This window comes from Doryrhamphus excisus, chromosome 13 (genome assembly GCF_030265055.1).
Source record: "Doryrhamphus excisus isolate RoL2022-K1 chromosome 13, RoL_Dexc_1.0, whole genome shotgun sequence".
Classification (NCBI taxonomy): Eukaryota; Metazoa; Chordata; class Actinopteri; order Syngnathiformes; family Syngnathidae; genus Doryrhamphus; species Doryrhamphus excisus.
In genome coordinates this window covers 15,242,561-15,256,663 of record NC_080478.1, presented here as the reverse complement: position 1 = coordinate 15,256,663, position 14,103 = coordinate 15,242,561, and the positions used below count along the sequence as shown (strand labels likewise).

The following is a 14,103-nucleotide window of genomic DNA, read 5'->3' as shown; positions in this document are numbered from 1 at the left end:
TACATTGAACTTACCAGCCACTTTGATCATAGATTTTATTTTGTATTTCATCAGACCAACACCATTGTAAACATCTAAACGCATACATTTTCATCAGCTATAAAGAAAACGAATGGTTTGGTGAGTTAGCTCTCGCCTGACATCTTGTGCCGAAATAGAGGTGGTGCGGCCCATGTCAAATGAACTCTTGATTCCTTCACAGAACCGATTTGAATCTGAAGTTAAATGCCTGTATGTAGATGGTTTGAATTAAAAAAATATATATAAACTTAATAGCAGATTTGCTGAAGAAGAAGAAGAAAAATACAATATGTAGTTTTTTTTAAAATAACAGGCTTAATGTGGTTATTTTCAAGAAAAGTATTTACATTCCCCTCATGAATTAGACATAAGAAAGAAAATATCCCTCAAGTTCTGATTGGTGTGTTCCATGTTATTGCCATGCGTGTAGTGAATGAAATGGCTTGGTAGCAAAGTGACAAAGAGCAACATTTACACATTTTATTATGTGCATTGAAGACTGAATGGGAAATGAATGCAATCCTAAATTTTGTGAATCTAGTGTTCAATTTAGTCTCATGCTGCAATCTTCCAGCCATGCTGAGCAGCATTTAGCACTGATCCTTCAGCACAGACGCTAAACTACATGAGAATTTGAGACTCAAACCCATCAGTTTGATCACCACAATTTGACGTCCATAAGCTCCAGGTCTCCCATGATCTCGAGTTGGTCGATGCTGCCCAGGTCCTGCACCCGATGTCTGAACTCAAACAAATGTGAACCGTTCACCGCCAACTTGAACTGATGTGCTTGGCACAGGAGGAGAATCTGACCAATGACGGAACACAATGTTTGACTGTGACCCCAGACTTCTGCAAGAAATAAATAAGTCAAGTTTACCTCAAAGTAATCGCCGGAAGAAAAGGGAAAGAAGACCAATTCCCTCTCCTCCTGGCCCCAGGATTCATTCAAATACGAGTTCCTGACGAATGTACTGGACTTCATGCGAGGGTTCAGGTGGAGAGCAATGTTCTCTGTCCTGCTGTTGCGTAGGTTGACTGTGAAACTGAAAGACACTACAAATGAGATTCCGCTCTCCTTGACAAAAGATAAATGTCATGAGTGGTTACCTGTGAGGATAAACGCTGATCTGTCCTTTGATGGTGATGTGCTGCCCAGGGCTCAGGCCTTTCAGTATGCTGCCTTTGTAAGGGAGGCTCTGGGGACAATATGACAACAATTTATGCTACAATATTCTGGATGACCTTACACTGTCGACAAAATTATGGGGGGAAACACGGGCATTACATATACAGGAATTGAAAAACGTTACGATTTTGAATTCAATCACTAATGAGCCCAAGCAAGTGCGTACCTCCCAACTGATTTCACACTACTGTATTATGTGTTCCAAACCAGCTGTGGATGCATGTGGTATACTGTAGTATGCATCATTCATTACAGGGGTGTCTAAAGCGTTTTTATTGGCACTTGGCATATTGTTAAAATACAAGAAACTCACCAGGTCACCTGACTCTGAGTATATTGCCTGTGAGACACAGAGAGAAACTTTAGTCATTGTGGAGACAAATTGAAGGATGGGAATAGCTTTACCGAGTTTGGGATGTAGCCTATAGCCTGCACTTGGACTTTCCCAGACATGGAAAATGTGTTGATCCTGTTGAGTGGGACTCTGTGCTTGTATTCCAGCAGGTGAGCGCCATTTACTGCTACCTGTAGGATAAATCAAGTGAATCGGTACATCGGATGCTTGTTGATCTCTTACATTTTAACTGCACTCATCTTTAACTATGCTGACCTTGAAGGCATCCTCGCACACCAGGATAATGGTCTCGAACGGGGCACCTCGCTTGTAGGGCAGCTGCTGCAGCGTCTCCTCTTGACCCCATCTCTCGTGCAACAGGGAGTTGCATCGCACACAGGGTGGGCCTTTGAACCGAGGGCTGAAGTGCAGGGCCACGTCAGAGCGTGGCTTGGTGCTACCACCACACGTCAGGTCAATCTGAAACCTCACAAGACCATGTGCACCGAGGGTGTATTACACAGCAACTGAAACCAGGAAGCATAGACTTCAGCGTGCAGCTCGTGCCGTTGGTCATTGAATCATGACATTTTCTGCACATGAAAGTAGCAAATATGTTTTTAATTTAAAAAAATGACAGTGATTTATGTGTTTGTGACTGACTGGCCTTTGGCTGAGGTTTGTGCTATAATCTATAGCAGTCAGTTGCTTCTTCCAGTTGTAGTGTTAAGGAATGTTCATCATCCACCCTGAGTATGCATGAAATTTGTTCCAATATGTGGTGCTGGGTGAATTTATAATATAAGAAAAATATTTTCCACGTTGCCTTTTTTACTCAATTGTCACAGTATATCTGCACAATATCATAAGAGCTAGTAAAAGGGCTGCCTTTTACTCTTACCTGTGTGGCTTTCAAGCTAATTGTGCGGCCTGTATTTGATTATGATTGTACTGGCCATTTATGCATCATATGGGTTTAGTTTATTTGGTTTGTTTGGCGAAGCTATACTTTCTTTGACCACTGGCGGCAGTATGGTACGGGCTGTATTGCTGGGTTTCAACCACGTGACCTTGACGCAGTTCCGGGGAGCAGACGGCGGGCACTCATGAAGTACGTATACGGACTCACACGCACAGTTTGTGCAATATTTTGGAGATTAAAGCGAACGTGGTTGGAGTTATTTACTCTAATTGTGTGAGGAATGTGATACATGAAGACATAAAACAGTCGAAAAGCAATGAACCCTTATCTCGGTGTCAGACGCCATGAAAATAATACGTGTAAGGAGTCAATTTCCTTTCTTACACCCAATCATTTTGTATGGATATTGTCTTTTATATGTCCTTCATCGTTTCGCTGCACTGTTTGAGCGCCATAACCAATGTTCAGTCTGATTTTAGGCGTAATTTGTGTGCTGCTAGAAGCTAGCTAGCTAGCTAGCTATGTGTTTTTGCTCTGGTATTACATGCCTTCAGGTTAGGGATACCTTTGTTTGGGGGGGAGGGGGCATCTGTGAAGCAGGGTTGGCAACCGGATGTGACGTCACGTAAACCCAGCAATAAGTGGAAGCGAGTGTATGGGTGGTTGACAGGAGGTCACATGTTTTTTTTTCATCAATCCCTCTAACAGATCAATTACAATTAATCATAAGCGGTACAGAAAATCGATGTCTCGTGCAGCTAGAACTACGAGAACTACATTGCAGCTAAATTGCGTGAGCATAATAATGGCTAATCTAGCTCTCTATGTGATACAGTTCATTTCTACACCACTGATAATAAACATCCAATATGATAAATAATTTTGATGCCTATGACCGTGGCAGGTTTTTTTAATAATGGAATGTTTAATGCTGGGAATGATGGATGTCAAATTCCAATGGCTCTTCTGATTTGAGTGTCTGGTTTTCTGTACATAATGTCTTCTATGGTCGCTCACCTGTCAGCGTCTGGGGTCACTGTACCCTGAACGATGATGATCTCTCCTGGGTGCAGGCCTCCAGGTATAGACCCTGTGTACGGGATCACCTGAGGTGGGCATATTTCACAACAATGTCTCGTAAAGTGCATCTGCGAGCAGACACAATAGCTTCTAGCCGAGAGTCTGCTGCGTACTGCACAAGTGACCGTACAGGACTATTATAATAAGAAAACCAATCCATGTTGTAATAATAACACATACATACGTACATACATAATACGTATCTCACCGGTTTCAGGACACTATACTTCGCATTTGCCACCGACATTGGGCTTTCTCTGTCAGTCTACAAACTATAGCTTAACGACAAAACAGACGTGTTATTTTGGGGGCCAATTGTGACCCTCTTCTGTCATCCAGAGTGAAACAGGGAGGACGACAACAAAGTACCAATGGTCGCCGCCATCCACGTCGAACAAGGTACGCATGCGCACAGCGGACTAGCCAGGTTCTTTTAAAGGCGACTCACTCAAATATAAAATCTGATTTGAGATAAATAGACAATTTAATCTCTAACGATTTTTGAGAGGAGGTACACTGACAACTATTGAGGAGTTTCCTTAAAACCAGTAATTATATGTATGATTTAGTTATTATGTGGATGGATTTGGCGACCTCTTCTGCCCTCACTAGCTTCACAAGATGCTCACTTTACCCCGCCATATCGTTTATTATTCCAGTGTAGTTGTGACATTATGAAATATTTGTGAGCAATGCTTATTTATTTACATCGTTTTATATGACAAGAACACATGCTCGTTCTTCTTTATGTGTTGAAGGGATTGTAGTAGTGACAGGCAGAACAATGAAATGTCCCTCCACTAGATGGCAATCTTAACCTGTGTGTCCAGATGGATTTACGTGAATGGGAATGTTACTGTCGCAGTGTAATTTTCAGTGAGTAATGTTTTTGCTAATAAAATGATATTTTATATCATTATTCATTATTATCACTGATATTATTTTGAAAACATCTTGTATCATTTTATTCACTTAAGGACCAACCAAGGCAACCTATTCTACCGAGTAGCAGCCCATTTATTTCACTATTATTGTCATCTATTTACTGTACAGTAGAGTGGCTGTGTCTTTGATGAGTAGAAATAATTTAAAATGGAAGAGCAGAGGACCAAGGCTGCTACCTAATTAACGCCCATCGATGACGTGTTCAGCCAATCAGACTATTTGAGTCAAATTTCCCCACCTCTTTGTGAAAATACGGCATTCTGATTATGTAAATTCATTCCTTTTACTGACTCTGGTTATTATGATATACTAATTAAAATGAATCAGTGGTACTCTTTCAATAAATAAAACACGAGTCTTGAGTGCGTGAGATGAGTCGGTCTCACTGACTCACTGGTAACGAGTACCCGTGATTCATCTCGGCCAAGACGAGAAAAGAGGAGTTGATCTGAGCCAAGTAACAGGAGGCGGGGGTTGCGAGCGAGTGAACGAGCTGACGAGCCCTCGTTATTAACGGTTCGTTCATGATTCGCACATCTCTCTTCGGCATTTTAGCAGAAAGACACATTCAATAACGGCGATCTCTGTGACGTTCACACCATCTTGACGAGTCTCAATTTTGTCACAACACAAAGACCAAATGGGACTGCGTGAGTATATGTTGCAATTCAGCTTTTTAGTTGTTGCTCTTTAATTTAGAAAGAAATCAAGTTAATTTCACCTTACTGTACACGTAAGACTCAGATAGGCGGAACAACTGTCGGTTTTTTATTAAGGTCCAAAAAGCAACAATTCCTACAAGGGCTATGTCGCGGCCGTAACACACGCCACTACTAACTGCATCATGCTCTTTTTTCTCCGTCACTTTCTGTCCGTCACACATTTTCCTTCCCCATCCGGAACATATCTCTCCATGGCACCATAATACTATAATAATAATAACCATAATACTATAATAATACTGTATGAGCAAGTTAAGTACTGCACTGTTACATAGAGTTAACAATAATAATGCTGGCAAAAAGGAGGGTAAATCAAACCCAAGTCCAGCATACAAACGACCTTGTGTGACTAGTGATGTAGTAGGAACATTAATATGGTGCTCATGTAAACAGTATGTTTTCTCCAACACTTTTTCTGTCTCATTCGCATTGAATGTGGATTTTATTTTAATTTTATTTTTGGAATGTATACATGTAGTGTAATATGCTTTAACTGAACTTCATGGTAAATTAAAGTGACAGTATTTGGAGATTGACTGTGTTTTATGAAAATTTGCCCCCTCTTATGTTGCAGTCACAGCACTCGCAGTTGCAGCAGGTACAGCAGGTGCGGCAGGTAAGCATTATCAGTATATTAGACATATACATAATACATTTTGTCACAAGTTTAATGATGCGTTGTTACTTTTTATGTCGGGGGTCTTGAACTGAATTTACCCGGAGGCTGCTGGGGGTAGAGTCTGAGGGAGACTGGGCTGGATCAAGTATTGGGAGTAGGGCTGGGAATCTAACCTCCGGGTACCCCACATAAAATGTGACTCTGCAGGTCGCAAGTGGCCTGTTGGCCGTGAGTTACAGACCCCTGGTTTATGTGAATGACAGCCAGTTATGCTCAAGAGTTAGTGACTGTGATTTTTGGTGTTTTCTTGCTTTTCACCAGGAGGGGTTTTGTTTTTTGCCCCTGTTGCTCTTGCAACGATTGGTTACTCTGCTGCAGTGGGAGTGACCGCAGTGGCCAATGCTGGACTGTTAACAGGCACAGCGGCAGTAGCAGGTACAGTATATTGAGGCCACGTCCACATGCACACAGATATTTTAACTAATTAAATTCCAGACATTTTAGACAATTTTGAGTGATTTTTCAAGGTACACAGTATATTGTGTTCTATGGCTATATAAACATGGAACCTACTAAAAGAAAGATTAGACTCTTATCTTTCATTTAAAAAAATCTATTTATACCTATTTATATAGGTAGGTGTCAGGATATCAGTTCACGTCTGAAATAGGGAGAAAACCAGCTTTTTGTGCAAAGATACATTTCAAACAAATTTGTTGCTTTTGTGACATCTGAAATATCTAAACAACACAAAAAGGGTTGTTTTACATCAATATAATCAAATAATTTATATACAAATATAAAACACCATGAACTATTTACAGTTTTGAGGATACAGAGAAGAGAATGCTCAGGTTTTCATTGGGAGTGACCAGGATGGATAGGATCAGGAATGAGTACATCAGAGGGACATTACATGTTTGAGGCCTTGAAGATAAAGTCAGAAAGGCCAGACTGAGATGGTTGGGACATGTCCAGAGGAGAGATAGTGAATATATTGGTAGAAGGATGCTGCCAGGTAGGAGGCGTAGAGGAGAGAAAGAGGAGGTTTATGGATGTAGTGAAGGAGGACATGAGGAGTAGTTGGTGTGGAAGAGACAGATGTGGAAGACAGGGTTGGATGGAAGAGAATGATTTGCTGTGGCGACCCCTGAAGGGAAAAGCCAAAAGAGAAAGAAGAAGAGCTATTTACAGTTTTAACATTTGGAACTAAACCGTGTGTGTGCATGCGTGTGCATGTGTTAAAATGTTCCTAACCTTCTGCGCGCTACTCTCCTCCATGCTCCTATCACCTCTTAAAATAATAAAATAAATACGTCCTTGGGATTGGGTAAACTATAGCGGAAGTCTTTTTAGTAGGTGTTTCTAATATTGAAATATGTGCCTAGGATCAGTGGGGAAACACTGATCTAAAGTGTGACATCTCATTTTAGGTTCAGCTGGTGCGAGTGCTGCTGCTACTGCACCTGTCGCAGGCTTGGTGATGGCTCTCTTCTGAATCCTTGACCACCGAAGGACCATCCTAAAACATGTCTCCTATTTCAATTGTTAGGATTTCCACCACCTTTGGTGCCATTATTCATGTTCATGTAAAACAGATGTCAAGCCTAAGTTCTGTCCAAATAATATGAATGGAAATGTTACGGTTCCACTGTATGTGTGATATTTTTGCGAATAAAATGTGACACACGTGTGTGTGTGTGTGTGTGTGTGTGTTCCAAAGTGCAAAACATTGATATATGAGGCTTTAGTTACATATCCACATGGTTTTAGTTTAAACTGAAAGGTCATGTTCAAGGCTCGATTACAAAGTTTTGGGATGATACAGGCCTACAGCCACTAAGTACTATATTGTTCCAAAAGATGCACTGGAAACAAATAGAAAATGGGTTAAAACTGCACATACACATATGCTAATCATACACTAAACACTTTGGTGAAACAGTGTTGAATCAAAATGAATACTCATGGTCTCAAAGTGTTGATAGAACTGGTTAACTAAATATTGATTCCAGCCATCCAATGAGGTCAATCATATGTTCCATATACAATATATATGTTTATAAGTTAATAAATAACGCTGTGTAAAGTAGTTGGGGTATCATAAAAAGTGCTATATGAATGAAATCCATTATTATCTTCTACAGCAGATCACCTCATGGTTTAACTTATGCATTTAGAAATGTGTTTATTTAAGTTGATATAACCTGACGTCCATGTTGTAAAAAGGGCTAATCATTCACCAATCTAAACCAAATGCATGAGAGGCAATATGTAGTCTAGATAGAACGTCTACTCAACCCAGTGGCCCCCACCAACCTTTTTCTGTGAACAGTTTCATTTCTTGAGAAACGAAACCTAAATGCTCGATTGACAGTTTTATCCAGCCAATAAAAAGTCACTTGTGTTCCTGGCCAATCGGGGAAGTTCGGTTCGCTTCATGAACGCCTTTTAAGGGGCGGTTCTTCTCAGGTTTTTGCTGCCATAGTTTTTTATAGTTATGATAACACAACAGCGTTCACCTTTACTGCTCGTGCTGAACTGCACAAAAAATGATAAACACCGTATATAGTTATTGCCCCCCCCCCCATCCTTTTCCTGTAATCACTTTCGTTTCCTGTGAAACGAAACCCAACCCTTGATTGACAGTCCTCTCCAGCCAATAAGAAGTCACTTGTGCGTCTTGCCACTTTTTCCTGCCAAGGATAGTTCAGTTAACTCGTTCAGTCTTTTATGAGCTTTTATGATTCTTCTAGTCAGGTTTTTGCTGTTATAGTTTTTTTTTTCTTGTTGCCTGTGGTGACTACATGGGAACATGTACAATTATTGAAAACTAAATATTTATCTAGTTATGACAACACACCATCAACCTAGCTTTACGTCCCATGCTAAACTGAATTTGAGACATTTTACACAGTTGTTTTTAAAATGATAAGCATTGCATGTAATTATTCATGTCCGACAGTGCTAGACATATTCTCTCTTGTTAGTTTTATAATAAAGACATGTTTTTTATTTTTGATAAATTGGTTTGTCATTTAACATGAGTTGAATGATTCTCCTAAATAATGACCCCTCCCATCTTTTTCCTGTCAACACTTTCGTTTCTCATTAAATGAAACCTAAGACTTGATTGACAGTCCTGTTCAGCCAATAAGATGTCACTTGGACTTCCAATTACATTTACATTTTACAATCAAAGTGATGTTAATCACTTTGGTTGCATAATGTTGGCCTGCCTATAAATCCAACAACTTTCTTGTTGGGACAAACACAGCATTGTTGGGTCATACAAGCATTGTATCCAGACCAAGAGAAGCACAGAAAGACAAAATGGGACTCCGTGAGTAACTATTATCATTCATGAGCCTTTTCAGAGGTTGTTCCCTCCTTTATGCAGATTATAATGCTCACTTTTGACTGACACTGTCAGGTATTGCTTTTAGAGTATGTTTCTTATTGTATTGTTGTATTGTATTATTTGCATTGATGTGAGGTATTTTGGCAAAATGACTAAAAATGAGAAACTATGAAACGACTATTACAACTAGCGTGAACAAATTGAATAATGCATTGAAAATTAAAACTCCTGTCTGTTTTGTTTTTCAGTTTTCTTACTTGTTATTGGTGCAGTTTCAGGTAAGACTTTTTCCAACACAAAAGAACCATCCGTCTAGTTTTTAATACCGCTTTCATACCTCATTAGGATTGAGATTAGTTTATACGTTTTTATCTTTTACGGAATTTCTGTGACTTTGGGTGAAAGACGAGGTATATCCTCGACTACTCAATCACAGGAGACATACAGTATACAGTATACAGTATACGTACACATGCACATGTAAACTCCACACCAAGATATTCCAACATAAACAAATGACACGCTGTCTCAAGTCAATGGATGTCGTTCTTGAACATTTCCTATCAATATTGTTATTATATCCTATTATTTCCTATGCAGGCCCAGCTGCAGTGATTGTTGCACCCGCTATTACGGTCGCCGCTGCTGTCGCGGTGACCAGTAGCACTGCAACGGCAGCAGCCACTGCAACGGCAGCAGGTACATGACCGACGGACAGCTGAACAAATACTGGAACATGAATTTGGATATGAGTTTTTAATGTGCTCTGCCTTTTCATTTTAGGCATTGCAGCGACTATCTTGTGAGTCTTGAAGGACCACCTTGAACCATGTCAAACCATTTCAAATGCTCCAACGCAGCGCCGTTGGAAAGAATAAAATGTAACTCCCCTAATGTGTGTGTGTGTGTGTGTAAGAATTTTTTTTCTACAGTGCACTAATGCAAGGACCTCAAAACACTAACATCTAATGATAGATGATAGACAGACAGACAGACAGACAGACAGACAGACAGACAGACAGACAGACAGACAGACAGACAGACAGACAGATAGACAGATAGATAGATAGATAGATAGATAGATAGATAGATAGACAATATTTTTGCAGTTTGTTACTGTGAAAGTTCATTCATTTTCTATGCCGTTAATTCACACTAAAATCGCGGGGGTATGCTGGAGCCTATCCCAACTGTCTGTTTTCACCCTGGACTGGTGGCCAGCCAAACACAGGGCACATATAGACAAACAACCATTCACACTCACATTCATACCTATGGACAATTTGGAGTCGCCAATTAACCTAGCATGTTTTTGGAATGTGGGAGGAAACCGGAGTACCCGGAGAAAACCCACGTATGCACGGGGAGAACATGCAAACGCCACACAGAGATGGCCGAGGGTGGAATTGAACCCTCGTGTCCTAGCTGTGAGGTCTGCGTGCTAACCACTCGACCACCGCGCCGCCGCTCCCTTATAATAATAAATAATAATGTGGAGAATAAATAGATGACATCAAATATGAACAATGTACAGCATAAACAGTAATTTGTACAAATAATTTTGAATAAATAACAATAATTTAAAGTTTTGGTTGTGCGTGTGGGCAGGTAGAGGGGCTTATTTGGCATTGAGCAGTCTGATGGCCAGGGGGAAGTAGCTGTCTCTAAACCTGGTTGTTGTACAGCGGATGCTGCAGAGCCTTCTACCCGACGCCAGGTGGGGGGGGGGGGGGGGGGGGTCCCAATGATCTTCTCCGCTGTCCTCACCACTCTCTGGAGTAACATCCAGTCCGAGGCCTTGCAGCTCCCAGACCAGACGGAGATGCAGCTGGTCAGCAGGTTCTCAATGGTCCCTCTGTAGAAAGTGGTCATCTTGCATATCCTGGTAACCAATAATGGTTCAAATAACGGTTATTAACATATAATACTGTTAAGAACCGTGTTTAGAAAAGGTCATAAACGGGGTTTTCTATGCTCTAACTACGAAAATATGATATTAGTAAATGAGGAATCTATGTAAATTTATACAGGGTCAGGCAAAATGATCTGACACATTTGTAGGTTAAATAAAAGGCAAATAAAGTAAAGAAACAAAAAAGTGTTTTTATTTTATTTTCATGAACAGTGAAGCAACAACTCATAGTAGTTAGCACTTTTTAAAGGATATCCTATTTCTTCCTTGATCATCATCATTAGTTTCACATCATCAACATTTCAGACAATTACTTATTTGCTTACTTATTTGCTTACTTATTTGCATGGAACAACTTTCACATCCCACTTATAAAACAACCTGACACAACAATAATTCTTTCTTAATGAGATATATTATCAGATGTTATACTTATTTGCTTTGTCACTGCTCAAAGTCCATAAAGCAAAGGACATGCAGATCTTTTTACACCACAACAGCCTTCATTTCAGTTCTGGGACCAGGACGCAGTAATGAGGTCAAAAACACACTAAAGTTCAGATAAGAAGAAAGTGAAAGCCTCTTCCGCGTCGCAAGTATCGGTTGTCTCGACTTTGGTCTTGCAATGCGCCTCCACCCACAAGTGCCCTTTTTCTTGTCTAGTGATCGGCAGCCAATCAGAGGGGCTCACACCAGTCCCTCTCCTCAGACATAAAAGCTCCCAGCTGGTTGGCTTTTCAAACGAACACTTGGCATCACTCAACGTTTGACTTAAAACCCAAATTTTTAAAAAATCATGGGAGCCGGTGAGTAACTTTTACTATTTATTCTATGAGTATACTTTAGACATGATCAAATATGTACTGTAATTTTGACTGAACATATAAATACAATTTTTATATGTATGTTATCATCTCTGTGTGGAGTTTACATGTGCAGTTTATTTTCTCCTCGTGCATGCGTGCGTTTTCTCCGAGTACTCCGGTTTCCTCCCACATTCCAAAGTTCCAAAAACTCCAAATTGTCCATAGGTATGAATGTGAGTGTGAATGGTTGTTTGTCTATATGTGCCATGTGGCATTTTTTTAACAGTCCCACACTGTACTCCTTCATTAAGAGTCTACTTTGGAGTCTAGTTTTTTCCCCCTCCCCTCTCCTAGTGTTGTCCCCCGCTTCCTCCCCCCCTTCACCGCCCAATCATCCCGTCCTGTCACCCCTTGTCTCACTGCATAGTTTGTTGTATATGTATGGACGGATGATTGCACAATTTTGCTTGTACTCCTGTATAAGTCAGCTGGGATAGGCTCCAGCACCCCCGCGACCCTCATGAGGATAAGCGGTAGAAAATGAATGAATGAATGTTGTCATAGCGCACCTACAAGATGACATGGGAGCTGTGGTGTCTTTAAAATCTTTGCAGACAATAAAAAAAAACCATGACAGACATTTCTCTACAAATATAAGTCATCTTTTAAATGCAGTAAACAAAATTAATCAAGTCTTCTTCCTTTTTCATCAGGCCCTTCTGCCCCTACAGGTAAGATTATATTTCATTTCAATATTAATATTGTAGCATGAAGGTGAAAAATCACATTGTGTCCCTCCAATTGACAGGAAACCCAGGAGGTTTTATGGCACACATACCTCCTGCTGGGGCGACAATCGGTTATCCCCAACCGAGCCCTGCTCTAGACCCCACCGACCTCTCATTGCCGCCAGGTACCTCGTTACGTGGTCTTGTGGTGACCTTTCACTTTCTACGCTCTTACAGTCACAGGAAATGTGTTCCTTCTCTTAGAATGCTAAAGTGTGACATCTCATTGTAGGTCCATCACTGAGTCCACCATCGTCGATGACTCCGAGGTTTTCCCCTTGAAGCTCTGGCTGCTGTGTATTAAGCCACTGTTTTACTCCCTGGTGTCTATTTTAAATGTCAGTTTATTTTCAAGAAATCTGTATTCCAGTTCTTCTTTTGTGTGTGGAGGGCAAAGAGTAAATAAAATGACAATATTGAATACAAACCGTGTGAATAAAATTATTATTTCTGGCTCTGATAGTGCTTGTGGGCTATTGAATAAACCTGTCCCCACTCTACAGATACATGGCTAGTAAATATCATGGAATAACCTTATGGTCGCCCCTCCCTGTGCTGTGTGTAGAGCCCTGTGCTATTAAGAAAAGTTTTAGAGAAGATGGACAAGACAAAACAAAACACTTATCTCTCAGGAAATAACCCAAGAAATAACACAAGTCAGAATTTAGGTAGAATTGACAATATTTTTGCAGTTTGTTACTGTGAAAGTGCTGTTGAAATGAAGTAAACCTGAATTGTGTTCTTATTATGGGCCTGCAAACAAAGCACAGCAGGCCATCCATCCATTTTCCATGCCGCTTATTCACACTAGAATCGCCGGGGGTATGCTGGAGCCTATCCCAACTGTCTGTTTTCACCCTGGACTGGTGGCCAGCCAATCACAGGGCACATATAGACAAACAACCATTCACACTCACATTCATACCTATGGACAATTTGGAGTCGCCAATTAACCTAGCATGTTTTTGGAATGTGGGAGGAAACCGGAGTACCTGGAGAAAACCCACGCATGCACGGGGAGAACATGCAAACTCCACACAGAGATGGCTGAGGGTGGAATTGAACCCTGTTCTCCTAGCTGTGAGGTCTGTGCGCTAACCACTCGACCACCGTGCCGCTGCTCCCGTATAATAATAAATAATAAATAATAATGTGAAGAATAATGTGGGGTACCGTATGTGCTGTCAAAGTGTCCTGCAGGGGGGCGCGCGAGTTGTTGAGAGTTGAGAGTCGACGGAAGTGAGTCGAGAATGTGCAAACTCCACATAGAGATGCCAAGAATCGAACCCAGGTCTTCCCGCCTGGCCACACAGTCAGGGGATGTTTCCTTAATAAATTGCAACATTTTGAAATAGAAATGGGCGGCACGGCGGTCTAGTGGTTAGCGTGCAGACCTCACAGCTA

The 14,103-nt window shown here is 40.9% G+C and overlaps 2 protein-coding genes and 2 long non-coding RNA genes across 6 annotated transcripts; 3 read left to right on the top strand and 1 right to left on the bottom strand.

Moving 5' to 3' along the window:
* Position 1: 1 nt before the first annotated feature.
* LOC131139935 (galectin-8-like) lies at positions 2 to 3,967 on the bottom strand. The gene is made up of 8 exons (XM_058089879.1): positions 3,755 to 3,967; positions 3,484 to 3,572; positions 1,821 to 2,031; positions 1,616 to 1,735; positions 1,524 to 1,550; positions 1,132 to 1,220; positions 902 to 1,067; positions 2 to 829 (listed from the first exon to the last, which is right to left on the bottom strand). The coding sequence occupies exons 1-8, from the start codon at positions 3,791 to 3,793 to the stop codon at positions 680 to 682; spliced, it is 891 nt and encodes a 296-aa protein (XP_057945862.1). The 5' UTR covers positions 3,794 to 3,967; the 3' UTR covers positions 2 to 679.
* Positions 2,637 to 7,525, top strand: LOC131139939 (glycerol-3-phosphate acyltransferase-like). Of its 3 annotated transcripts, none has more exons than XM_058089883.1 (5): positions 2,637 to 2,655; positions 3,886 to 3,945; positions 5,788 to 5,829; positions 6,154 to 6,267; positions 7,266 to 7,525. In XM_058089883.1, exons 2-5 carry the CDS (start codon positions 3,918 to 3,920, stop codon positions 7,328 to 7,330), a joined length of 249 nt encoding a protein of 82 aa, XP_057945866.1. In that variant the 5' UTR covers positions 2,637 to 2,655; positions 3,886 to 3,917; the 3' UTR covers positions 7,331 to 7,525. The 3 variants fall into 3 exon arrangements, with proteins under 3 accessions (XP_057945866.1, XP_057945867.1, XP_057945868.1); XM_058089884.1 differs by lacking the exon at positions 2,637 to 2,655 and adding an exon at positions 3,566 to 3,577; XM_058089885.1 differs by lacking the exons at positions 2,637 to 2,655; positions 3,886 to 3,945 and adding an exon at positions 4,977 to 5,141.
* A 1,451-nt stretch (positions 7,526 to 8,976) lies between these two features.
* Positions 8,977 to 10,085, top strand: LOC131139941 (uncharacterized). The gene is made up of 4 exons (XR_009132322.1): positions 8,977 to 9,175; positions 9,442 to 9,471; positions 9,794 to 9,892; positions 9,977 to 10,085. It is a non-coding gene; the product is annotated as an uncharacterized LOC131139941 (long non-coding RNA).
* A 1,637-nt stretch (positions 10,086 to 11,722) lies between these two features.
* LOC131139940 (uncharacterized) lies at positions 11,723 to 13,126 on the top strand. Its single transcript, XR_009132321.1, has 4 exons — positions 11,723 to 11,911; positions 12,625 to 12,642; positions 12,720 to 12,824; positions 12,932 to 13,126. It is a non-coding gene; the product is annotated as an uncharacterized LOC131139940 (long non-coding RNA).
* Positions 13,127 to 14,103: the final 977 nt, after the last annotated feature.